This window comes from Molothrus ater, chromosome 1 (assembly GCF_012460135.2).
Source record: "Molothrus ater isolate BHLD 08-10-18 breed brown headed cowbird chromosome 1, BPBGC_Mater_1.1, whole genome shotgun sequence".
In the NCBI taxonomy this organism is placed as follows: Eukaryota; Metazoa; Chordata; class Aves; order Passeriformes; family Icteridae; genus Molothrus; species Molothrus ater.
Genome location: NC_050478.2, coordinates 96,880,062 through 96,908,056, shown reverse-complemented (window position 1 = coordinate 96,908,056; position 27,995 = coordinate 96,880,062). Strand labels below are relative to the sequence as shown.

The following is a 27,995-nucleotide window of genomic DNA, read 5'->3' as shown; positions in this document are numbered from 1 at the left end:
GCAAATTGCAACAAAAATCTTATGAAATTGTTGTATGATGGCAAGACATAATTTATATCTATATGTGGTAAAGAAGGCTTGGGGGACCTGAGAGTCTGGAAGAACTGGAAGGCAGGTTGAAAAACAAAGGCTAAATAAATAAACTGTGAATGGAGAGAAACTACTGGGAATGCAGGCAGTGGAAGGACTACAAGCATGAAGTTAAAAAGACCCAAAACTGACAAGAAGTTAAAAAACCAGGGACAATTGAGTCTGATGACAAGAAACTGAGATGTCCAGACCAAGTTTGAAGGACAAAAGAAATAGAAATAAAACTGAAATCCAGATAGTAGGAAAGTAAAAAAGCTATTATTTACATGCACGAGCAGAATGAAACAAATTTTGGGATGGGAGGGAGATTGACTGATGCAAGAACAGACAAAACCAAAATAGCTAGCACTGGTTGAAAGACACTGAAAAAAACAACTTAAGAAAACCAAAAAATATTATTGTGGAAACAAGATGGAAAAAATTAGCTGGATTAGATAGGGCCATAAAGTCAAGACTGAAAGTCCAACTAAGTTTGAAAACAATACTCTGATATTGCTATAAGATAAATATAATAAATTACAAACATGACAGATTACAAAAGGATGAGATGTGTATGTGAGTGGATGTCTGAAAGTGAATTTTGAACTCTCAATCAGCCTGCTATTTGCTGCTTTCAGCCAGGATGGACTAGTTGCTAATTCTGATAACCTGGATGAAAAGTGGGAAATCTTGAATCAAAACCAGTAATTCAGAGGCTGATCATGTTGTACTTTGCATGTAGGCTACTGAGTTTAGGCAAACAGAAGCTTGGAGTTCTGGAAAGAAAAGTCAGTGGAAAAAAGAAGGATTCCTGAAAAGAGATTGCCCCTCACGGAAAGAAATGGGCCCCAAAAGAAGAATGTGAAGATCTAGTTGGAGGAACAATCTGGCAAATGGGAGAAGATCCTGAGGACCAGAGAGATGCATGGAAAAACACTACCAGGATATGCCCAGGGGCTTTGTCCAGTGAGCAACCAAGACTGGGCAGCTGCAAAGTACGAACCAAAGTGATTTTCTGTCTGACATTCCTGAAGTAGCAGCCATCTCTGTGTTGGAAAAGGTAGTTGAGACCTGGTGAGACCTCTGGGTGGAAGAGTGTGTGAGATAATTAAGTTGGTAAAAGTTCTAAAATCATTGAATTTTAAAGAAACTCCAGTATCTGGATCCACTACAAGCTGTCATTTACTTTGTCTCATCCAGGACGCAGACAAGCAGCACCTGCCTCAAGAAAACAAACAAACAAAAGAAAGCTGGGAAGTGCCTTATCCTATCAGTCTTCTGGTTTTTATAGCTACCTTTTTTCTCTGTGCTTTCCCAGGCTTTAGGGAATCCAAATTCAGCTGTGTGTGGATGTTCTTCATGTTTTCTATACAGCTGTCTATCAGGTCAGCTGGAAGACAAAAACCAGTAACATTTATAATTACATTCACAATCAAAAATGTTATTTTGAAAACCAAAATATCTTTCTGGCAATGATCTTCTTGTTCTCTACTTGATATCAGGAAGTAGCAAACACTTTCTGAGATTAAGTGCATCTAGCTGAATGCTCTCAAGAAGCAAGAACATATTTGAGTCCTCTTGCAACAAAGTCCCACGAGAGGAATGCCCAAAGGAAGGACTAGTAAGATTGAGAGGGGAAGATGATTTGGGTGGAGCAGCTAATAACTCATAACTCTTCAGGATATCTTCAACAATGCTCCTTAGAAGCGTGAAACTTCAAGAGATTAAGGCATCCATTGATTTTACCTAAGCTTTCCCTAACAACAGCAGATCTGCTGCATTCTTTGTGAGACAAAGCAAAGCAACCATTCAGGTGACTTCAAGGGCAAAATGTCGAGTTAGGCTCTTTTCTTTGGATCTAGAGTCTTTAAGTCACTATAAGATGATGGAGTGACTATGTAAGTGGAGAAGGTAAGACCTACAGATATTATCTGTCTGGGCGTCTGTAAGGATTTTGACACGGTCCTTTACAACATCCTTCCAAATTGGAGAGTTAAGGAATTGACAGGTGGACTGGATAGGGATGAGGTCACACCTAGAGGGCAGCAGTCAATGGATCAATGTCTAGATGGAGAGTGGTGGCAAGTGGTGTCCCTCAGGGATCCATATTGGGACCAATATTGTTTAATGTCTTCATCAATAACATAGTGGGATTGAGTGCATCTGCAGCAAATTTGCAGGTGACACCAAACTGAGCAGGGCAATTGACACACCTGAGGTCTTGGATGCCACCCAGAGGGACCTGGACAAGCTCAAGGTCCAAATGGACCTCCTGAAGTTCAACAAGGTCATGTGCAAGGTGCTGCACTTGGGTTGGGAGAATCCCAATTATCAATACAGATTGGGAGATCAAAGAATTGAGAACATCCCTGCCAAGATGTAATTAGGGCACTGGTGAATGAAAGGTTGGACATGGCCAGGTAATGTGAGCTCACAGTCTAGAAGGCCAAGTGCATCATGGACTGCATCCAAAGCAGAGTGGCCAGCAGGGCAAGGGAGGAGATTCTGCCCTTCTGCTCTGCTCTGGTGAGACCCCACCTGGAACACTGCATCCAGCTGTGGGGTCCACAGCACAGGAAAGACCTGTTGGAGCAAGTCCAGAGGCAGATCACAATAATCCTGAGAAGGATCTAATACAACTATGAGGACAGCTGAGAGGGTTGGTATTGTTCAGCCTGAAGAGGAGAAGTCTGATGAAAGACCTGGTTGCAGCCTTCCACTTAAAAGGAAAAGCTTAAGAAAGATGGGGACAAACATTTTAGCAGGGCCTGTTTTAAGGGGTAATGGTTTTAAACTAAAAGAGGACAAACTTAGACTAGATATGAGAAAGAAATCTTTTACAATGAGGATGGTGAAACACTGGAACACGTTGTCCAGAGACATGGTGGATGTCCTACCCCTGCAAACACTTGGATAGGGCTCTGCATAATGTGATAAAGTTGAAGCTGTCCCTGATTATTGCAGGGGGCTTGACCTACCTAGATGGTGTTTAAAGGCCCTTTCCAACGCATTCAATGATTCCATGATATTGGGATAATTCGAGTTGGAAGAGATGGCCTCCAGAGGTCACACACCCAATCTTCTCCTCAAAGCAGAGCAAGCTCTAAGCAGGCAAGGTTTGCCTGCAGCTTTACCCTGCTGGGTCTTGAAAATGTCCAAGAACAGAGACAGCAGACTATGTCTAGCAGTACTTTACTGCCTCCAAAGGGCAAATGTTTATTTACAGGCAGTTTGACTCTCATGGTTCAATTTATGCCCATTCTTTCCATCCTCCCATACCATGGACTGCTGTAAGAAACCCATCTCCAACTTCTTCAAAATCTCATAGGTCCTCCCAAAGCCTTCTTTTCTCCAGGTAGAACATAAGTCAACTCCATCAGCTTCTTCTCTAATGACAAGCGAATACAACCACCCTGATGGACCTCTGGGGAACCTGTTCCAGTTTGTTGACATTTATTGTACTGGGCCAAAACTGGATGCACAATTCTAGATTTAGTCTAACAAGTGGTAAGTAGAGGAAAGAAACTTTTCCCCTTGATCTGATGGCTGTGTTCCTGCTAATAGACCCCAGGATGCTGTTAGTCTTCTCACATTCAGTTTGCTGCCTACCAGGCCCTCTTTTCAGCTCTCCAGTCAGCCTCAACTGCTGTAAGGGCTTGTACCTTTTGAGGTGCAGGACTTTGCATTTTTAACTTAAAGTAGCCCTTAAGAGCTGAACGGGTGATGCTAGAGCTGCAGGTATCTTTAGAACACTGCTTTGAGCCCCAGAAGTTGTCTTCTCTTTTCTAAGGTCTGTGCTGCACAACAGCAAGGATGACTTGATGGCTGCTCTAGCACAGAATGATGCACTTCCTGCAGTGGAAGTGCCTCCACAGGAAGCTGGAACTTAGATGATCTAGTAAGTCATCAACAGAAGAAGCAGCCTGACTGAAGTAAGGGCTGAGTACAGAACAAATACACTGGGAAAGAGCAGAAAGGGTAAGACCTGAAGTTGAGTTTTCTACCACTATAGGGATCAGACACTGCACAGATCTGTCTAAGCAATCAATGTCAGTGTACTGGAGGTTACAGAGTGGAAAAAACAGAGATGTAAGTTACAGGAAAGCACCCAAGACAAAGTGCACTTGGACAGATCAAAAGGTGTAAAACACATGATGCATGAGAAATGCAAATTCACAATTCTCCCATGTTCTAGAGGGCACAAGAAGCCTGTGATTAGAAGCTGGCTTACTACTGTGAAGGGAAGAAAGTCCTACTTAAACTGTAAAATGCGAGCAAAGAACCAGGGAAGAACAAAGCTGAGAAAAAGAAGTCTCCTCTTGTCCAGGTACAGCCAGAACTAAGAACACAGGGCATACTTTCACCTACCCAAGTATTGGAAGATACTGCCAGTGAAAAATCTCCAGTTTCTAATGGATGAATATAACTTTAGTAGCAAAAAGCTAACAGGTCTCTTACTCCAACACAGACCTGTGACTTCACCACAGGGTTTTAAACTGGTTATAACATAATAGTTCATCTGTAGCTGAAAACTTAAATTATTAATAAGATTTCTTAGTGAAAATCTGAAAAAAAACCCTGCCACTGAAACCTAGGTCTTCTGCTTTGAAAAAAAATTACAATCTAAAGGTACTACGTAAAACACCTGCAAGCATTTGATTCACATACAATTAAACATACATTTTGAAATGCTCACCTTCCAAAGCACATTTCTGGGCATTTTTACTGACAGCTAACAGAGACAACAGTGCATTTGTAGCAACTTCTTTCAGCACATCCTTTGAAGATTTTCTTTCATAGACCTACAAAAATGCAATTTCATTACTGAAATGAAGTGACCATATTAAAAGTAGTATTCACAGCTATAAGTAGATTGTCAGAGTCTATATTTTCATTTGGATGATTTATCACTCTATTTCTAAATAGAGTTCTCCCTCTCTATATTCATGTTTATAGTCAGTCTGCATTGAAGTGTTTCGAGGTTTTTTTAAACTCATTTTTTAAAATTAATTCTTTCTTCTTTTTCTCCTAAGCCCACTCCTCTTATTCTTTTCTTAATATTCTACTTTTTTAAGGCCTAGATTCCAAATCCTGGCATTTCATTATTTTCTTAATATTCAGGAATAGGCTTGGTATTGCAGACAACTCACTGATATGCCTTTAGTGCAATCTCACCTTCCTTCTACACAATGATGATGAAGAGATCAAATACAGTGAAATTCCTTCAAAAAAAATCATTGAGAGTTATTTTAGATACTCTTACTAACCAGTGAAAAATGGTAGCTTGTCTTAGTTTGGTGAGGCCTTTGTGAGCATCACCACATTTCTAATAACCTAAGTATAATCTCTGTTTTCAAAGGAATATTTATTTGGAGTCATATAACAAGATAGTTGAAAGACAAGGAGCACTCTGTGCTTCATATATTATTCACTACAGAATTTTGTCTATCTAGCAATTTTCCTAAAACACCATGCCAGTTCTGACATCCAAGATAATAGAAAACACCATCCACTGCAATCAGAAAAATATAGGAAAACAAGAACAGTTGCTGGATCATAGTAAAGAGAAAAACATATTTTGAAGCTAGCCAAAAATATAACATCTTAAGAAAACCTTAATACTTTAGACAGAAATCTCATGAGTACCTATCCTCATATCTACCTATATCTCACAGATTTTAATTCTACATACACCATGTATTAATGGACTAATAATTTTTTCAGATTTTCATATGCAATAAAATATCAATGTACACTCTAAGGTCATAATTTATTGAACTGTTCACTGTAACTAGGGGTGAGAAGGTCAAAGGATATAGAATAGTAAGTTAATAACTAGAAAAATCCCAACACCTCATTGATAAGGACAACTGGCACCAAATAAAAGCACTGAAGCATGGACTGGGTTCTGTGTTCATAACCAACAAAAAAGAAATTTACATTTAGACTACAACAGTTTTTATTAGATCTGGTGTGAAATCTCAAATCTAACAGCAACACAAGAATGTTTGAAGTCAATAAGAAGTCAATTAACTGTTTTTCTGTTCTCATAGGACATAGTTTCTTTTCAAATTAAAAAATTTAGATGTTTGAGTACTTAAAAGCTTAAACTTTAAACTAATTGACACAAGCCAGGAAAGAAAAAATTGTTGAATTCCAGCGATCTTGCATAGCCTAAGATATAGGTTGTGTCACTTATCCCCTGAAAGGCTTTTGCCCTAGTAAATTTCTAAATGTTTTTACTTTTTCTTAATATTCATTAATACTTTAATAATACAAACATATTTCCCTATCAGCTTCTTGGGTATTTTCCTGTAAGTATTATGTGGCAAACTAGAACTGATCCAATAATTAAGGTGAGTTGTCTTATATCTGTATCTTTTTCAAAAGTTTTAATTTCATGTTACGTTTTCTAAATTTTATCTTGAACACTAGCAAAATTCTGTTCTTTCTTGAAGCATGCTCTTCTATGCATTTTTTCTTACTCTGCCATCAAGAACTGCAGTTGATAATAAAAAAAGAAAATTTATGTCAAGCATAGGGAGCACAAGTAATTAAGAATTAATTAATGATTAACTACCAGTTGAATGGAAAAAATAACTCCAGAAATTTATAATGCCTTGTGCCAAAAGATTCTATAGTTTAAAACTATAATAGAAGTATTAAAATGAGAATAGATACTGAATTATTTTCTGAAATTATGTTCAATAATAAATTTAAGATGTCCCATAAATCTGGCTATGTTAGTCTTCACCTACTGCAAGTTAGTTGCAGGGGAGGTCACAGTCTATTATACTGTAAGCTTTACACCTAGGAAAAAAATGTTAGGGCCAAAATTTGAGAGTTTATATATAGATTATGATTCTCTTCTTAATTTTATTTCTGATCTTAAGCACACAAACAGAAAGAATAACATTTATATACACAAAACAATCAAAACCTTTCAAAGTCAGCATGTGCACTTACTAGATTTCTTGTATGTGATAATGAATTCCAAGTTGAGACCTGGTCTTCTAATATTCACACCTGTACACTGGGTACTAAATTAGCATTTGCCACTGCATATATCAGGTATTCTGCAGATTTTATGTATTTAGGATGATTAATGGAGATGACTGTTTGTTTGAAAAGTCTCCCATCCCTTTCTATGTTAGCCAATTATTTGCCTGACTGCTTCTCTTTGAAAGTGCTTCTCCTGAAGAAAGTCCAAAACCTTTTTGGTTGTTTTTTTCATTTTTAATGGCAATTTTGTTTAGGTGTTTGTTGTTTCAATAGGTTACTTTACATCCCATGGGCTCATTCCACTGACCTCTCAATGACCACTGTAAGGGGGTGTAAATACATGTACTTTGACCTAAGAAACTGAAGCTGTTTCTTTCCTAATTCTGTTATCATTTTGGGGAGATCATAGCAGCCCTGTAAGGACCCAGAGAGCATAGTCTGTCTTTTGAACTCTTATGAACAAAATGCAATGTCTGTCTACATCTCTGAACAGTCAAAAAGCATGTTAAAAGCTGATGCCTCTTACAATATTCAAACTATGTCTCATGTCCTTTCATTGACTGGCTGCAGTTCATTCTTCATTGTATCAACTTTTTCTGCTCTCAGCATAAGAATGGTTATGCAGTTATGTACACTTGTATGAAATTAGAGGAATGTTACAACATGTCTTTATCAGACGTGCTCTCATGCAACCATACTTTTTGTGCCAGAGCCAAGGAGTTTTGTTTCAGGCACATATGCAAGCATTAACACAAAAACCCAACAGGATATTTAGCAAACTATGGGGTTTGAACAAAATGCCCCTGTTTTGCTTGAGTCCCTGAAAATCACGTCCTCACACTGTGCCCTAAAATTATCTGAAGTTAGTTGCCAAAAATGTAGAGAATTCTGGTTATGTGGCCTGTAGAATGACCAAGAAAGACCCTACTGGGAAGTTTTTCCTCCCTGAAAGACATCAGGCTCTCAGTGGACAGAACACCATCCCCCAATAGATACAATAGAGCCACAGTGCTGCAACAGAGCAGGAAAGAAGCACAAAGCTTGTGACAGATACCAGGACAAGTCTTGGTAGGAGTAAGGTTATTCAACAAGAATTCAGCATCCATAGGAAGAGAGGAGATGAATACTAAGAGACCATTCTTTTGGTCACACCATCCAATATATGACCAATAAATGTCAAAAAAATACGCTTTACATAGTAAAATAGTAATAAGATACTTATTAAAAATAGTTGTAAGGCAATGACTTCAGAACAACAGAAATCATAAGTGACATTTTATATAATGTGCATCATTCAGAAAAAAACCCTACACTTCTAATCATAGATCATTATAATTGTTACAGTGACAAACTGCACATAAATTACAGAATATAGATAAAAGAACTAAGTTGGAGGGAAAAAAAATAAGACACAAATTTCATTTATAATTTGCTTACTTCTACCAACCTGTAAATAAGGGAAGGATTAAATATAAAGAAAGTAAAAGAATCAAAAATGCAAAAGTATATCCTGCAATCACATTGCCAAATTTTAAATACCTGAATAATTAAAGCAGTAAGTTGAGTTACTGGCGCCTGGCATTCTTCAGTGTGATCCAGAAGAAAGCTAATAGTTGGATTTTGACACACACTCTGTTTATCCTGGAGCTGTCTTCTTCCTTCCTCATTCAAAAGGACAGAGAGGAACTGTAAACTACCCACATATAAAGCAGGATATGTGGTAGACAGATGAATACAATCAGAAATGGTATCTAAAAGGTTAAACAAAAAAATGAAAATTTTTACATTTCATTATGAATAAAGCTCAAGTAATCTTTAGAACACAGAAAGACTTATCAAAGAAAGCACATGAAACCAGAAGCAGTTGTACTGTGCACTGTACAAGGAATTCTACAAATTCTGTGCAGCTTGTAAGTCTTCAAAATAATCTAAGAAAGAAAAGTTTGAGTTTTATAATGGTTGAATGAATTAATTGCTCTGCATTCATTTGACTATAAAACAAAAAAGCAATCTCCATTTCACTCAAATCCCTTATTTGTCCAGTAATTTTTTGAACTCTCCTTATTTTATCAACAGCTTACATCATAAAACCAACAGTATGCATTAGCTGCTTTATTTGCAATTGGATTTGGGTTCAGTAGATCTCTTAACATGCACAAGCTTGTCTGGACTATGTTCATACTTGAGTATTGAAGCATGTCACAGAATCTTGCCTAACTATGCAAGTAAATAATGTTAGAATAATTAAAATACAAAAAAAACCCTCCTGTATAATAATCTTGGATTTCTAGATCTCTCATCTTCCTGCAAAATTTTGCTTTCCTTTCATGCATGATATTTAAAAACAAAGAAGGGGGAAAAAAATGAAGTGCTAATGGATCATTTAACAAATGCCACATTTGGTTAAGGTTTACAACTAAAATCATTCATCCATACATGTGAAGAAAACAAAGCAAGTCAGTCAAGCTCTGGACACATTGGTTTTCATTGTGGGTATCTCATTAGTAATTACTTAATAGCATCTAAAGAGCAATGACTCTCTTTTCTATTTGTTTATTAGTTGCTAGGAAAAAAAACATGCAGGAATAGTCATTACCAATTATTGCTGTACAGTGATTTGCAAGGGCTGCTGTCACAGATGGAAAAGATATTTGGCCATTTTTCCACAGTAATGTAGCTAGAAGGCTGAAAGAGTCTACCCACGTCTCATGAAGCACAGACATTAACTCGGGATCTGCAAAGATAACACAGGAAAAAATCAAACCACTTAAAAATGTGCACAGACCTGGAAAGCTGAGCCTGACCATACCTGTCCATTTACCTCAAGGTGGTACCTAAATGAAGACTTGCCTCTGTCTGGTTAAAAAGGAAACAAAGTACCTCATTACCTAAGCCAGCTTTGGGACGTATGGTGAGAATCCTGAAGGTATTCCCTAAGAGGGGTTTCAGCAGTTCATCCTGGCTTACAAGATCAGAGTCCACCAACAAACAAGATTTTAGAAGCCTGGACACAGATGACAAGTACTGAAGTAGTAACAAGACCTGTAAATATTTGTAGAGAGATATGAAATAAAGCCATATATTTACACCTTCCACATTATTTTAAGTTTACTCACATTCATTTAACTGATTAATAATGTTTTAATAAACACCATTTAAATAATAGGACATGAATTTAAAATGTTTCTCTTAATTTTTACTGTAGAAGATGAAACAGAATCCCTAGACTGGAAACACATATGTGCAATCAATTTTCTAGAAGCAAAACAAAAGATCCTTGTGAGAAGGTCATGACTATTGCTACATTTACAGCAGCATACTCATTGGAAGGTCACAAAGGAAAACACAAAAATGGTCATTAATACTGAAGAATACATGTGTCTTCCTAAAAAAAGAAGCTGACATATTTATATATTTATTCTCATAAGTTTTCTGTAGAAACACATTTCTTTAATTAGAAGAGTAATTTACTTCTAAGTAAATGTGAATGCAGAGCAGCAGAAGCTACAAAATGGCTGTGTCACGAAACAGCATATTCTATAGATTGTATATACAGAGTCAAGTTTGATAAAAAGGTAGTTCTATCAGCAGTAACCCTATATGGTTTGCATACATCAAAATTAGCTGAGAACTATGTAAGTGTCTGCAGGATCAGAGACAAAGCAAAGCAGCCAGGTTTGTTACAGACAATATCCAATGTGTCAGTAACTCTATCTGGCTCATACTTCAGTAACATACAAAAAATTCTATTACATAATTTCTTCAATGGCTAAATTTAACTTATACTTTTAAAAGACAATTCATTTTCGGTTTGGTCATTCCAATTACAGTCCTAACACAGAAATTAATTCTTCTGTGTTGAATAAAATAGTTTATTTTCATTTAAGCTTTGTCAAAAGCACAAAGATTCACATGAATGTAGCCTATTACAGTGTGTCTGGACTATGTTAATGAAGATAAATTATGCTAACATAAATGAATTCAAAACTTCAAAAAATTAGGAAGTAACAAATGCTTCTCTGACCTGAGCTTTTACATGTTCCATATGACATTGATGACCCAATGGAGCTTTCAGTTCCGAGATGTATCTTTCAACCAGATTAGCACCAACAAGACTAAAACAAAATATATTGGTTAGAAATATGGTTAAGTAATTAAACAGTCTATTAACTTAACATTCCATAGAAGAGAATAATATAAACAAACCAAGCAGAAATAAAGTAAGATGCCCTTACTGCTAAACCCCACTATTTTAAAGAAGTCTAGTGCAATGGCAACTATAGCAGCAGAACGTTGTTTCAAAATAGCTAGACTAATATAAATTCCAATAGCTGCTACTGCACTGGCAAAAATCAATTTTTTCTATTTGATTTCTTATTTTCTTTCCTCTAGAAGAATAAACAGCTCTGCAATAATATAAGCTGTATTCATACCAGGGTTGTTGGGGTTTTATGTTTGTCTGTGTTTCGTTTTTTCTATTAATTGCACTATGAAGAGCAACTTCAAATGCTCTTGAAAATTTTTACCAAAAACTGAACTAATTTTTCATGCTACACTTCAGGACTTCCAAACATTTTTTATAGACGAAAGAATTTGCTACAATGGAAATGGAAACATGGCATACAATCTGAAGACTTCTTTGAAGTGGTTCCTCCTTTTAAAAGGAAGTAAAATACTAGGATCCATCATCCAAATTTGGCAAGTTCTATTTACTCTCTTTCAGTGTGAAAATCCTTGGCTCATCTTCAAAATATTTGATACAATTCAAGGAAGAAAAACAAAATGAGCTGAAATGATATGCAATTCCAACTACCTGACAAAACCCTAAACCATCATGAGAGGAACACAGTAGTCCTATATAAGACATACACCACAAATGGAATCACCAATATGACTACCTATTCTATGAAAAAAAAAAAAAGAAGTAATTCTGATTAATTTCTTCAATTGATTGTATCTTTTTAATAAAAAAAAAAAATTGAACATTTCAGGAGCAAGAAGTGACCAATATGTTTAACAGTTTTAGTAAGAAACATGGGTAGATCTCATTCGAAGATTTTTTAAGCATCTATTGCTACAACTTGTTTGTAGTTCAACAGTTATTGATTTCATACCTGCTGAGAGTTGTTAGCAAATGTGTTTGTTGAAGGGCAATTCCAGTATCTTTTGGCATGACAAACAGCAGATTGTGCAGAAGGCTGCAAACAGCTGACAAAAGGGCAGGTGTGACTACAGTGCATTGTTTAGACAGAGCAGCAGACATGGCAGAATCATGTTGACTTGGAGATTCTGTTATGGTTGTATCACTCTGACCTAGAGTGTATTGAAAAAAAAAACCCCGAAAACAACCAAAATGTTAAATTACAGCAGTTACATCAACTGAGCTTACTTGTATTTTTCATAAAATATCCAAGTCCTCCCTGTATTTAAATTGTATATTCAAGAATGAATGGCAAAAAAAAACCAAAACAAAACAAAAAAACTCCACGAAATCAGATACAGGAAATGGTTCCCAAATAAAATGTTCCCTCTACCAGGCATTAAATAAAGATAACTAGCAAATTTGGAAAGACACAAATTACCAGTCCCTTCTTTAAAAGAAAAATATTATTTTTATTTGTACACAGCTCTCTCTACATACATGATTATAAACATATTTTTAATATTATATTAATTTTTATGCTTCTACATATAAAGAGAATTATATACAGATCTTTGTGCATGTATGTGCATACACACTCCTATGTATGTATATGACAGCTCTACCATGACTGATGTGTTGAAAGCATGACTAGATGCCAGGAAGAGAACCGAAGTCTTGAGCTGCATTTCAAGCAGTACCATTTTCACTTGCTTCTGTGAAATCTCATATTAAAGGAAGTGTTTAATATTTGTCTTCTAAAACAACCACTAGAAGCATCAACTGCTCCAGCAACATGCAAGCTGTACAATGCACAGCATGGACAAACATTGAATTATGGGCAGGTTAATACACTGTATTTACATCAGGTACAAGACTCAAGCCTGACTTACCTTGTGCTGTAAGCCGATCAACCACAGCTTCCGGAATAAAACTGGCTGAGCTTGGAACTGTTGCCTGAAGCTCAGTAACACTCCCCAGTGATGGTGATGCAGACAGAATCTAGAAAGCCATAAAAAGGAAACCAGTTGATTCCAGCTTTTACAGACTAGTCTTTTATTTATATTCTGCTTAGGTTACATCATAACCAACAAAACCAAATACAATGTAAACATTACCGTTCAAAATCAATTTGATTATATTTTGTCCACTATGTGTGTATATATATATGATAAAAACCCCAATAACTGAAACTATTAAAAGATGGGCAATATGAACAGTCTGAAACATTTCACTCAAAAACTGATCAATGCCCATGTTACTGGAAATTCCTTCTCTCCATCCTTCTTTTTCATCCATATAATTGACTCAACCTACATTTGGATAAAGATAGCAAGACATTACTGAAGCATTTAAACTCAAATTTTTCATGGACTATTTGCTCTACTGAGAACATCAGCGCTTGTCCCTTTGTACCAGAACACACTCAGATAAAAATATCACAAGTGCATTTGTCATCAGTCAAAGTTGATGTCCCTGAGTCTTCTGAACTCTGGGTACTTCTCTTAACCTTAATCCTGTGATCCTTAAATGTATTCATTTCATAGTGCAGCTATGAGATGTTTAAATGACAGTAGACAACTTTACTGACAGAATATTACACTCCCCCTACCATTTTGCATTATTTACAATATTAATTTTGTGTGTTTTCAAAAGCTCCTAACGTTCTTGCTACTGTGTTTAAAACCACAAGCCTGAGATCAGAAGACCCAGAATCCACCTAGATGATGTGGTTTTGTGACACAACAAAACCTGTAACTTGTTTCAGAGCACAGGACAAGTATCTATCATGTCAAGTCACTCTTTCACTTCTGGTTTTTATTTTCTAGATGGAATAGTCACATCAGACAATATTCTTCAAGAGTGTAACTATATAAAGAAGAGAATACAGAATGTAGGAGAATCCAACGAAATCCTAACAGAGTTACAACTTGAAGAAGGGTGCTATTAGAATTTTCCTCACAGTGAGCTTTCTAAGGAAGACTGAAATATCAAAAGGTTTCCGACACTTGGAATATATTTTTACGCAAGGAAATGTTAAAAGTGACTTAACAGACAAAAAGGGTGCAGGGAAGGAAATCACAGATCACTCTGTTCCTAGCTATTGTATCCTTGCAACCTCCACGTTGCAACTTCCTTTTCTCCTGCATTTTCCTCTGGTCTCACTATTGTTCATCCTACAACCATGAGTCTTTCTTCTTAAGTCTGCTCAGTCATTCCTCAAGAAAAGTCAGAGGATTATTGTAACACATAAAAAAGCTACAGTAAGATCTGGGGGTGTATCCAAAACACAGGGAGCACATAGAGCTCACAGAGTGAGCACATAGAGTGTCCAAAATATAGAGCACATAGATAGAGCATATAGAGCACATAGAATGTCCAAAACACATAGAGCTTGGATCACATAAACACTAGGACAATGCTTGGCTAAATTATTTTCTTATTAGCAAAATGCAGCACCAAACTGTACTGAGTGATTGAAATTCAAATCCAATTTTGACTGCACAACTAAAAAGCATATTTGCCAATTCAAAAAAAGTTACTTGAAGTTCTATGCTTGGTAATTTAAATAATTACTAAAATCCATTATTTCTATTAAGCTAATCTATCATGACACATGGCAAATTCTGCATTTTTTCAGCACTACACATCAATTCCAAGCATTCTAATAGGTGAGAAAAACCATAACACTTTTCCTTAAATAATACAAACCCAAAATGCAATTTCTATCAGTCCATATGGTTTTTCTGAAACAAGTAACTATACTAACTATATTGAGAGTCATCTTAGAAATACAATTATGAATTATACAACCTTTCACATATTAGTAAAAAGCACCAGCTACCTCATACAACTGTTCTTTCTCTAAGACTCTCCAAATACTTTGGGCAAGAAAACAAATAGTTCTCAGTTACGTAAAAAAAAAAAAAATTAAAAAAAATCAGCAAAAGCTTTAGCTGGTTAGAAAAATATCATCTTCTTGCACCAAAGGAACATTTATTGTTAATTGCATCACAGTGGGAAATAGGTTAAACCCCAACATTTTCTGCTGTCATAACAGAAAACATACAGTAACACAATGAAGTTGTTTCCATACTATTCTGCCTTCCAGGGGAAAAAAAAAAAAATTGCCACTTCTATAAGTCACCTTTGATAAGGATAAACTGGAAGTCTGGCACACAGTATTTAGTAAAGGATATTTACTACTGCTACCATATTGTTCCTGGGAGCAATGAAGCATTGTGTTGCTTAACAGTGAAACTTTGGAAGGGGTGTAATAGGGGAAAAGGTTGTGTGTGTGTGGAGAGGGAGATGACAAGTGCAGATTAGAACTAATTCAAAAGAATACAAAAATTGTCAGAGTGGAAACACAGGAGAAATCTGAGGGTTTTGCCATTTATCTGCTAGATAGGAATAAAAGGTCTTTTCTTAACCTCTAGTACAAAAATCCCTCTGGCATTGCTTTAATAGGCTTGCAGTGATTAATTCTATTCAGTTCCCTTTTCAAAGGTTTAAATCACTTAACTGTATAGCACTCTGGTAACCACAGTTCCAGAAAATAAAGCACACATTTTTATAGAAAATAGCAAGAAGATTTCACAGGAAAGAATGGCCATGACTTAAAGCTGTCTGGGAGATGTCTGTAGATCTTTAGCCCACATCATTTTTAGCTCAAGTTTTTAAATAACTGCTCATTTTGCTAAGATTTCCTGGACACAGAACAGCCCTAGCATATTTATGCAGTGTAAAGCAAGTTTGTATCTCCATGCACATTGGTGATCTCTTATCATATCTATGAAACATAAACCAAATATGTTGGTTAAAACAAGAGTAAGGATTTGTCTTCTCTAATGATAACCTGAGTTAACATTTAAACTATTCATTCCATAAAAGACCAAGATTATTAATAATCTCAGAGTGATAGCCTTTTTGCAGTATCCACATTCCAGTTCACAGAAAAATAAAGGTAAATTTGACAAAAAATCTGTAATCCACTGGGATATTAAAGACACAAAATACAGTGCATACGAGTTAACACCATACAGACAATCCAGTTCTGTCTTTTTCTATTACACTGAACCATTGATTTCATCCCTACATGACTATTCTTTACTCTATAAAATGATCAAAATTTTACTTATGGTCTCTGCAAAATTTCTGACTATCAATTTTTTTTCTGCAAATTTGGGAAAAATAATTGGGGATGGAGGAAAAAAGATAAAGCTGAAAAGTAATTTAGTTGCAACTTTCAGTTACGGTCATATGGCTCTCTGTGAAATCAGCTCATGATAGCAGACAGCTCAAATAAAGTACTGGTTACAGAAGAAGAGAAAACTAATAGAATGTTAGGAATAGGAAACAATATGGACATATCTAGATCAATCAATCAAACCAAGTAGAATTGTTTCTATTGAAAACTCTTCTCTCATGTTTTAATAACATAAAAAAATTGTTCTCAAGTATTTGCAGGTGTTTTCATCAAATCTGTGCCACACACCTAAAACACATTTGTCTCTTCAGTGAGGCCTGCAGATTCCTTTCCATCTGTGATGGGGAAAGCATGCCATCTGGTGGGCTTGGAATAACAGTTTCTTCCCAGCACCATCAACATCCAACATATAGCAATAAACTTCTACAAACTTTTTTTTGTATTGCCTTCATAAATATATTTCTTTATTCATTGGCCAAACTGTGACCCAAAAGTTTGAAGTTATGTAGGAGTAAATTACAAATGCTTGAGATTTCAGGACAAGTTTTCAGAAGTATTTCCTAATTTCACTAGATACACACTTAGTTAACTGCCCTCTGAAATAGAGTTTACAATCAGCCTCCATCAAAGTTATGCTCATCCACCTTTTTTTCTCCTAATTAATAGTGCATTGGGACATCAGACCTCTACATCTTGCAGCTTGGACATTTTCAATATATCAAGTCAGTACTGGCATTTTTTAAAGGTAAGAAACTTAGTAAATAAAAAAAACTAAATGAAGTTTACAGCTGCTAAAAATGCCCATGAAGGACTGAAGGATAAAGGGAAATAAAACTAACTTCCAGAAATGACAATCAAAGTCTTAGTGTGACAAAGAATCTTCATACATGTCAGGGAAAGAAGGAAAACAAAACAAAATACAAACTTCTATAAAACTCACATGGTTAGCTGTAAGACCCTAAACTTAGCAAGTATGAAGTCTACAATATGTGGAAGACTAATATAAATTAGTGTAGCTTAGTACTACACTGTACCTTCCACTGTTAATAATTAGTTATGTGTCTGGTGAATGGAATAGTAGAGCTAAAGTCTTTGTGTTAAACTATGTTGCCACTTTACATATAAAAAAGTATGATATATTAATTTGATCGAGTAGATTCCAAATTATTTTTTTCTTTTATCTTTTTTTAACTACTGAAGCTGAAGAAATTTAACGTTATGAACTTTTCCAATTCTTCATAAAAACTCAAGCACAGTAAGAACTGCTGCAGTTTAATTTTGTCTTCAAGTAATGTGAACAAAACAAGATGAAATTTGGTCAACTTTCATTCCTCTAAGTAAGTGCCACTCAATTTATTCAGTAAAAAGTGATCTAGGAACAACTGCTTTTAAAAAATCTGAGATTCTTATGTAAATAGTTTTTAAGGAGCAATCATGATTGCATGTACTTCCTGATTTACATGCACTTCCATTTATTTTAGTTTTGATCTTCAAATTTGAATATTTGTTTATAAAATAACCCTAAGGGGCTGGGGGGTTGTTGTTCTTCATTATAGAAAATAAAATTAATTAATTAATTAAAATTTCTGAAAATGAGAAATAAGTTTACAACTAAAGTACACTTTTCCCTCAATTGCTAAAAACATGGAAGATAGCATTATCAGTACTAGACAGCAATGAATTTATAACAGAGAATCACAAGAACATGGAAATTATACTTGTGTAATACTTTTGAGACAAAATTTCAATACTGGTTTTTCTGTTTTTATTTTTATCATGTTCCACAGCAAAATTGAGCATAGAAATTTTTGTCAAGAAAAAATACAGGATCTTGTGATTTATCAACTTTTGTCATATCTACACATGCATTTGTTTAAGAGAAAAGAAGCTTCTAAACAATGATATTCTGGATTCAGTAATAGATTAGATGGTCATTCATAAATGAAAAATTTTTGAATATGAAACTAAGAAATAAATGTCAGTCTAACATGTCAGTGTTCTTGGATGTATACTGCAGTCTTTGAAAAATACATTATTTTTATCAGGTAACTAATGAATGTTACAAAAGTTTCCTTCACAGCCTGAACTAATATTGCAAATCTACTCTGGATCTGAAAGAATGTCTTTCAATTTCTCCTCTGCATTTGCCATCTTGAAAGACAGCACATGTGTACAGCTTTACATTGCCATAGTCAGAAATGAATTTTTCAAGCAGCCACCTGCTTTCTGTTTTCCATGTCTGCAAGCACTTGTGCCACTTTTAAATTCTACAAAAGCATTTTCAGAATCCAGAGCTCATTGTGGCACAGAATACCTAATGTATTTATGTGGCTTTGATTGATCCAGTTCTATAGCTGTGTTGTGTAAACACAGGTTCACTCTGAATAGACAATTTGGATAAAAGCAACAGAAGTGACAACCAGAAATGGAGACAACTGCATTTTGTCAATAAAGCCAATTACAGAGTAATCTCTAGAGAATATGTCTTGTTGTGGGAAGCTATAGAATTCAATACTGCCTTATGCATTTAGCTAGTCAAGGCAAGCTACCTTATTTATTTTTGCTCAGGTTAAGAATCACAAAAGGGTTTTTTCAGCATATTAAAACTATATTGGAGTACATTTCAACTTAATTTCACAGCTAATTTCTGACTGATTTCAGGTTTTGAGTTTTGCTGGAATTTTTTTTAACAATTTTAAGAGTGCTAATTTTCTTGAAAGCGGTTCACAAACAACTTTATATTTCAAACGAATAATTACTCTGCGAGTTACCATAGTTTCAGATGTTGAGTGAGAATGTGAAGACTTTCTCTGACTAGGTGGAGCCTTCCAAAGATTGAGAGAATCATCAAAATCTGTAGGGCAAAAAAATAATAATCAAAATTACTGTAACAAGTTTTCTAAAGGACTGTTTCAGTGAAAAAAATCGCCAACCACAGCTATCCTTCTGAAGATCTCAGAACACAAGTTTTCACACATTGTATCTATGAAATCTTACACATCAAATTCCCTGAATAAACAGAAATAAAAAATTTTCAGTCCAAGCTACAGTAGTCTAGAAAAAAACTACACTCAAACTGCAGTTGCATAGCCTTCAGTCATTTCAAATAGTTCAGATTTCATTTTAGTTAAAATGGAAGAGTACAAAATATTGAAGTACTCTACTAGGGTCTCAAGAACACATAATAAACTGATGTCCTTGTCTTCAAAAAACTTCAAATTCCCATTTCAAGAGAAATAGTTTCAAGAGGACCCATATTCATAAATACAACAAAGACAGAATTACTATGTAAATCTGTTTCAGAATAAAAAGTGCCAAAAATGTTATAGCACAAATCTGTCAGTAATACTTTTGAAGCTGTCGTATATTTAGAAAAGAAAGTAACAAAGAATAAAGTTAGACTACACAGAGTGCAAACCTGCAAAAGTAGATGTACTTTATGTATCCTCAATAATTACTAAACTGAACTATCTTATTTTTAACATTACATTGAAGATGACTTTTATACATTCCTAAAAAATATGAGAAAACTACATAGGGAAAAACCCAATAAGGTTTAGGTCCTGTTGTCCCCTTTCTAAGAAACAAAAATACTGTTTCTTATTCCTGAAATACTGTATTTTCTGGCTTTGCTTTGCAAAGACTGAATAAAATGTATCTCAACTGCTCACTGAAAAATTGTACCATTCTACATTTTCAGTTACTATTAGATATGACATTACAGGAGCTAAGAGAACTACCAAAAGGCACATATTAGAGGACCATGGGAGCAGTAAAATGGGTTGGATTGAAAAATTACACTTATAGATAAAAAAAGCAGACACTGAAGAAATTGAGGACTTTTATGGCTGGAATTTTGTGTACTGGTGAGGTATTTCTCTCAGTTAGTTAACTAAGAATGCTCCTTTTCCTTGGGTCTGTCATAAAGTCCTAACTTAGCTGGGGAAGTAACATTCCTCTTCTGTTCATGCCTCTGAACAGCTTTATAAATGCAGAATCCAGCAGGATGCTCGGCCTGGAATGTGCAAAACAACTCAAACAATATTTTATTTTGCAATGCTGAAGGTGGTGAACCGAAAGGGGGTGTCATGCTGCTTTTGGTGTTGAATTACACTAAACCAGCCTGACTCATCAATCCCAAAAGTTAAACTCCTAATAGAGAATTGAAGGATACTTTATCATGTCTGCCACTTCTTATTTAAAAATCCTAAGGCCCAGCTGGCCTGAGACATATGACTGACAGTCAATCACTTTAAACTCTGGATAAGTCTAGTCCCACTTACAAACAGCAGGTTTTTCTAGAATACCCTTTGGAGTGTGCGTGGAGATTCCTCCCTGGGCTGGGGATGCTGCTCACAGTCACTCCAGGCTGAGCAAAAGATTTGCCAGGGTCATTGGCATGGGTGAGTAACATCAATCTCTACTTAATAATTGTTTCTTTTTTGCCAGCTTTAATACAGTTGCTTTAACATAATTCCTTTCATATAGTACATTATACTACACTAGCAGTTTTACCTTCTATACTGTGGAGTAAATAATTCTGATTATGATCTTTTTGTCTAGTCATTTATCATAGTAAGTCATTAATTTTTATATAAATATATTTGGTTTGCTACCCTTAATCCCCCAACATAAAGTCAGACAAAGGTTCAAACACATCTCTACAATTCCTTAGATTTAAACCACTGAAAACATCTGGGTCTAGGTTCCTCTCTAAGAAGACATTTAAAGAGCAAAGGGGTCCTTCCTGCACCTTGTGACTCAGTGGCAGGGCTTCTCTAAACAACTTTGTCTGAAGCTCCCTCTCCACCCATGACACAGACTTAAAAAGAACTATTTAAATCAGCAGCCTTAAAAGATGGAATTATGGAAACTTAGGCCCACAAAAATAGGTAAGAAAAGAAAAAAAAACGCTCATTAATTTTCTGCCCTGTGACAGCTTTTACTAATTGATCTCTGAAAAATCCCCTAGCTTTCTAAACTTACAATCATCAGATATATTTGGACAAGGAAGTCTGTCTCCGCAATGCATCATAATGAGCCTTAGAAATATTGTTCAATAAATTATTAGTAAACATAAAAGTTAGAGCTGAGATATTCCAAGGGAATACAGGTTAAAAATACACAAATAATACTCCAATCTGAGTATTACATTTCATCAGTCTAGGAATTAAATTATATCTGAATGTCTTAGAATGCGGGTTATTAGAGTCCATTCCTACTCATGTAACTTTGAAGCTGAACACATGAAGAAACAGGAATCTAAGGAAAGTTAATCTATTTATTTTTCCCAAATTTTCCTTGTATGAAAGTTGACTGGATGTCATAAAGTGGAAATTGTTAAAAGTATTTTATCCCCAATATTTTGCAAGAAAATTTACTGCAGAACCAATTACGTCTTTTCCATTTTCAACTTTCTGAAGACGTAAATAACAGCTCAGAACTTCTTCCGAGCTATGTTAAATTAGAGACTTATCTACTTAAATCCTCACAGCAATCTTTTGACTTCACAACATACTTAAGTGCAAGGTTTATATACATTCTGTTCCCTTAAGAGGAGAACAGAATTATTGGAGGTAATTTACTCAAAACAACTTTATTTAAGAAGGTTTCAAATACCAGAAGATTACATCAACATCACTTACCAGTTATACCACCTTTTTCAATGCTGAGCTTGTCTTCCTTGTAAGAATTCAAATCGAACATGTAACATCCCAGGTAACAGTGTTTCACCATCTGATTCACATGTTCATAGAACTGGCAGTGATACAAAAGGGCTTTAAGAGCAGGTATTCCTGTCTGAGAGAGGCCAGATTCTTCATCATGCACACAAGGACCCTGAAGACATTAAATTCACAGACATCATTACTTTAAAGAAATGTTTTATGTAGAATGAACTGTCAGAAAAACCCACCCTAACTAAGGCTAATGCTGTGTATATGTGTGTACACTGGTTTACAGACTGTAACTAATAAATTCCAAAAATGAAATTAAGATTTTAACGTTGAGCTAAATCATTATATTTTACAAAAGCTGTCATGACTTAGCAAAATCAAACAGCTATTTATGTCCTGATAAGTGTGCTAACAGTTAAGTAAGAACTCATGAAAAGCTGTAAATGAGTGGCTTCAAGACAGTAAATGTATCAGTAGACTTTACAATTTTAATGTCTCATTTATTTCTACTTACAGGTACTAAGCAATGAAAAAGTTTTCCTTAGGCAAAAACAACACTTAGATAAGACTAAATATCCTGAAAAAGTCCTCAAGTCCTCCTGCCCTAAAGTATACTGTCATTATATTACATCTAGCTATGTCAATCTTCTGTGAAAAAAGATTACTGTAGAAAACAAGACATAACCAAAAAAAATTCACTTTGAAGTATGGTTTTCAATTATTTCTTTTTGAATACTGACATCAGGAAAAACTTGCTAGAGCAGTGGATTTATACCTTAAGATAATGGATTCTAGTCATATTTCAACTAAACAGTTTAAGTTGACTACCTTTGTTAAATATTTCTTCAGTGTTTTCCATGTTAACACAAAACCCAAAAAGTTTCATTAAGCTACACATAATCTGGTTTAGACTGACCATAAAAATTAGAAATGCAAAGAAGGCAGAAGAACTCAAAAATTCAAATCAATTACATTCAGGAAGGCAGTTTTAGAGGGCATCCTGCAGTAGTTCAAAAATACATTAGTTAAAATTATGGAAAGAAAAACTTGCAGTGCTACTTAGAAACTTTCTTTGGCAGTCAGGAGAGAACAGAGCTGGATCAACTGAAAATAAGTAATTTGAAAACACCACTTATCCTTAAGGGACTCTTCCTCAAACCCTTCATTTACACTGGATACAAGTTTATTTCCCAGTAAAAAAAATGAAACCCAAAACCAGATACAATAGAAGCAGTATTACCGTTTTGTATTACAAGGTATCACCAAAATCTTAGATTGTTAATCTCATTCTCTTTGGTTTCTGTAATACAAAAACTATTTTCACTACTTGCCTTTTACACCAGCTAGTGGAGAATGAGATATGATGAACAGTTTGAGGCAGAATGTAGCATTTCAAGTAAACTATTTATGATGAATTATAAAACTCTACTCATACACTGTCAGCAACAGACTTAGAATGTATTGACTATGACAAGTGCAAACTTAGGAAATACTGAGAAATTTAGTCCACATTTTACTGCCCAGGATTGTCTTTGCCAGTTTCAAAAGCCATGCCAGATCCTTTATTGTACAATGGGGGGCCTTGAAAGAGTTACTCATCGATTACACTGACAGAGTGCTCTGACTTCAGCAATCTTTATACAACAGTCTGCTGCACTCTTAGAGTGCTTTACACAGGTTGACTTTACTCATGACTAAAGAGCGGTGTAGGAAATTTTTAAAGTGACATAGCAAAATGAAATATTATGAAGCAGATCAACTAGACAAAAGTAACACTAGAGACATTCTCATGAAGATACTGGCCTGCAAACTCTATTTATATTTCTTTTTCCAGTCCTATTTGCCTAAGGAATAAAATAGTAATGTTCTAATTTGGCTATAGCACTGTATTCCTACTATTCACCAAGATCCATTTAATAGCCCTCCTTTTCTTCCTGGCACTAAAGGAAACAGACAAATCATGTTATTCATACAAAGGAAAAAAGTTACTCTGAAATATAAAATTTTATCCTGGTGGTATGTTACAGTTTTTATTTTGAACAGTTTTAATTTACCAGTAAGTATGAAGTGTTGTTTGATAACATCTTTCAGCATGAACACTTTTTAAGTGATGAGCAATTTCCATTAAATGCAGTTCTTAATAAGAATCACATTGACTCATAGCTTCTTTTAATTGCACTGGAATTCATCCAGAATTGTGCAACTGGATTCAATTTTTGTCACCTCACCATAGTAATTGAATTTTTTTATAAAAGGCTAAAAAGCAACTTTTAATAGAGTCTATATTGAAAAGCTACAATGGCTGCCCTCTTGATACCCCCTACGATTATGAATTTAGACAATTACTATTTATTTTGATAAATTAGAAGTAGTAAGACTGAAACAAGGGCCAGATTTGTAAAATTGCTTCCACATCTTCTTTTATGATTACATGTAAAGAAAAGATGAGACATTCTGTACAATTCAACTCCAAGAAATAGCATAATCAATTTTGGGTGCAGCTGAATCATAGATAACTTATCCTAGTAAAACAGCTGGAATGCCTTTCAGCACTAACTTGATCTTTTGCAGAAAGGAACAGATTAAAAATAATATTGCTGTGTCTGCAAATTTCTTCAAAAACTAATATACACTGTTCCCATATAGGTAATCTCACACACTGAAAGGAGCAAGACAGACATTAAAAACAGATATGAAGGTCACAAAAAAATTTAAAAATTGCAAGCTAAGATCCAAATATCCTGATGTACAATGAACCAGACTTGCTGAGAGTAAAATAAGATGACTGACTCCAGAACAGAACTGTAAAAGTCTCCAGGGCATCTTAAAAATTTAAAAAATATCTGAAAAGAGAAGGTAAAGAGAGATAGACTCCTCTCACTGGTATCCAGTGACAGAAGTAAAGGCATTGAGCAAAAACTAAAATAAATTCTACTTAAACCTAAGAAAAAAAACTCGCTATCTGAGGGTAGCCAAACATGAGAACAAGTTGCACAGAGAGACTGTGGAGTCTCCACTCTTTGTGAAACTCAAAATCCAACTGGAAACAGCCCTGAGCAACCTGGTCTAGAGTTCCCTTTGCTTTGAGAAAGTGGTTGTCTTCAAGAAGCATTTAAATTGACCTAAGAGACAAAATGCTTCATGTTTCTTTCAAAACACTTTATAAACATGACATTAACAGAATTTCCTCTTCCTCATGCACCTCAAATCATGTTTTACCTGCATTTCAAGTGTGAGTAAAAAAAATTATCAATTTCTATCCTAAAACATTAATGATATATACCATATAAGTAAGCAAGTATCCTAGCAACCCAAAGATACTAATTCATGCAATGCAACATATATGCAATCTAAATTTGGTTGTTTTATTGAGCTTGCTGAAAGTTTGAGAGAAGTTTGTCTATTCATTTATTTCTCTTTCCAAAATGTAACCTTAGACATGTAATTTTTTAAGTTCATATTTTATAGGTATTCTGACACAACTTTTCATATCAAATGACATCTCTCTACGACACCATGACTTTTGTTAACAAATTTAATAGTCACTCACTTGCCAAATACAATCTTTCATGTCTTCTGTAGGGATTGGAATCACAAGCAGATTTTGTAGAATAAAAGCAGCCTGAAAGAAATTAAAGCATCAATATTGCCATCTAGCCATCACAGTTCAAAAAGCCACATTAGATTGAAGAGTACTGTCTACATATTATTCCACTGCTTCAGATATATGTTGAAATACACAGAATTCTCATGTTCATGCTGGGAAAAAATAGTTAGAAGGATATAACTTCAAAGCCCTCAAACTTCACTTACAAGAGATGTCAGTAGAGCATGGCCCAAGAGCAGGCTGGTATAAAAAAGACAAGGAAAAGATGGGATGGAAACCACAAGGAAACAAATTTATTTATAAAATACTTTCATCACTGTTCCAGCAAGTCAATTGTACAGAACAAGCATTACAAGTACCAGGGGAAAAATTCCTGAACAGAAAAACCTAGATAATTGTTTATAATTAGTCACTCCATTGTCCTTATGTTTTGGGGTTTTTAATTATTAAAAAATAATTGGGACAATGTGAACCCATTAGGACAGAGACATGTTTAAAATATTTTCTTTTCTACAAATACATAGCATGTTTGTTTTTCTAATTTATATTACACACACTTCACATGTCTGTGCATGGATTGAAATTCCTTGTTTTATATTTTGTCAATATTTTGTCAATGACGTGAATCTTAAGAGAATATCATTAAGAGACAATAATTTGGAGTTAAATAAAATAATGAAGGACACATTATCAAAGGCATTTTGAGACATAATTTCAAATATTACTTTGGAAAATAAAATTAGTTAAGCAGTAGAGCTGGGAAAAAAACAAGTCACCAAGTGTAAGAGCTTTTATTTCTTATTGATTAGAACAGAAGGAAAACTTTACAACTAGAGCTGTAAAAAATCACAAATAAAATGTACAGATCTTAAATTCATCAATATACAATGCTATGTGTAGTTCTACCATAGTACAGACCTTCAGTTCTCACCAGTAAACCTTAGTGCCTAGACAAATTAGATATTTCATGTCTGCAATGAACACATATTTACTGCAGATCAGGTGATGAGTTTGTACCAAAGCATTCATAAATGCTACAAAGCAGCAATTAAAATCAGGCTGATTAGTTATGCTTTAGCAAGTTATTTATCTTACTGAGTAAGCCTTAGAAGCTTTTATGAGTTCACTTGTATTGTTTATGTAATTTCTGTTTTGAAATAAGTAATCTGTATTTGCTCCTTCTTATGCAATTCCTAAATAAGCAGCTAAATTTTTATATTAATCAGGTAGTGTTTAACTTACAAAGCAGCAGATGTTGTGCATTGTCAGATAATAGATATATACAATAAAAAAATAAAAAATCTTTTTTCTCCATAATCAAAATCTACAAATTGACAATCTAACACAGCAGAAGGACACAAGAAACATACCTCCCTGCGTACCATGCTACATTCAGATTGATCCAGAAGGATGTTTATCACCGTTCCCCACAGGCCTCCTGAAATATTCTGGCAGCTTTCTGCTAAAGCAATACATCCTATTTCAAGAGATGTAAGAGCTGATCCTATTCCAAGTGCTGTAAATCTGACCTAGTACATATAAGCACAACAGAAAGTGGTATTTCTTACAGTAATTAGCAATACTTTTATTATTAAGTTGTATCAACAGGATCTGGAGCTTAAGGGAATAATTTCAAAAGTAACAACCTCTTTTCCTATATGTCTCTTGCTCTCTACTCACAATCACAACTAAATTCACTTTGTGTTTATTCACAAAGTGAATAAACAAAATTATTTTTAAGCATTCAAAAGTACGCAAGATAATCTTAAATATTCTTCATATTTTACCACTTGAAAATAGGTCCATTTAGCAAACTCATAATTTAACAGATTCCATTAAATACATTTGCTCTAAATTTTTAGTTCATGTAAATGTTTCTGCTTTGCAGCTAAGTTACAGCAATGACAAGGAAAACTGCCTATAAATTATGATAGTGAGTGACTAATGAAAGCATAGAGGACACAAGATATAAGGAAGAATTTCTTAGATGATGTTTATATGGAAACACACTCTCCCTACTGTATTATTACTGCTATTTAGGATAGAGTTAGTAACATCTTAAATAATTCGGAATAGCAGTTCCACTATTAAGTACATTAATGAATCAAAAATTTTCAAACGTTTAAGGGTCAAAATAAGATATGAAGTTAATATCACAGTAACAAACCTCAGGATCTCTATCTACCCATAAAGGAACCAGCCATGCCAGACCTAGATGAGACAGAACTTGTTCTTCACCACTATCATACGGCAAAGACCAAAGAGATATCCAGTCCTGATTAGCAAACAGAA

At 34.8% G+C, this 27,995-nt stretch overlaps 1 protein-coding gene across 1 annotated transcript in view; it reads right to left on the bottom strand.

Annotated features, from left to right (window-relative positions):
• The window catches only part of RTTN (rotatin), a 79,398-nt gene that overhangs the window by 11,717 nt on the left and 39,686 nt on the right, over positions 1 to 27,995 (bottom strand). Inside the window, exons 30-42 of the mRNA XM_036379093.1 lie at positions 27,871 to 27,978; positions 27,074 to 27,232; positions 25,647 to 25,718; positions 22,067 to 22,259; positions 19,193 to 19,275; positions 13,105 to 13,213; positions 12,186 to 12,384; positions 11,096 to 11,186; positions 9,960 to 10,113; positions 9,668 to 9,805; positions 8,611 to 8,822; positions 4,766 to 4,871; positions 1,365 to 1,459 (exon numbers count right to left, since the gene is read on the bottom strand). Coding sequence (XP_036234986.1) covers positions 1,365 to 1,459; positions 4,766 to 4,871; positions 8,611 to 8,822; positions 9,668 to 9,805; positions 9,960 to 10,113; positions 11,096 to 11,186; positions 12,186 to 12,384; positions 13,105 to 13,213; positions 19,193 to 19,275; positions 22,067 to 22,259; positions 25,647 to 25,718; positions 27,074 to 27,232; positions 27,871 to 27,978 — 1,719 coding nt within the window. The remainder of the gene's footprint in view (positions 1 to 1,364; positions 1,460 to 4,765; positions 4,872 to 8,610; positions 8,823 to 9,667; positions 9,806 to 9,959; positions 10,114 to 11,095; positions 11,187 to 12,185; positions 12,385 to 13,104; positions 13,214 to 19,192; positions 19,276 to 22,066; positions 22,260 to 25,646; positions 25,719 to 27,073; positions 27,233 to 27,870; positions 27,979 to 27,995) is intronic.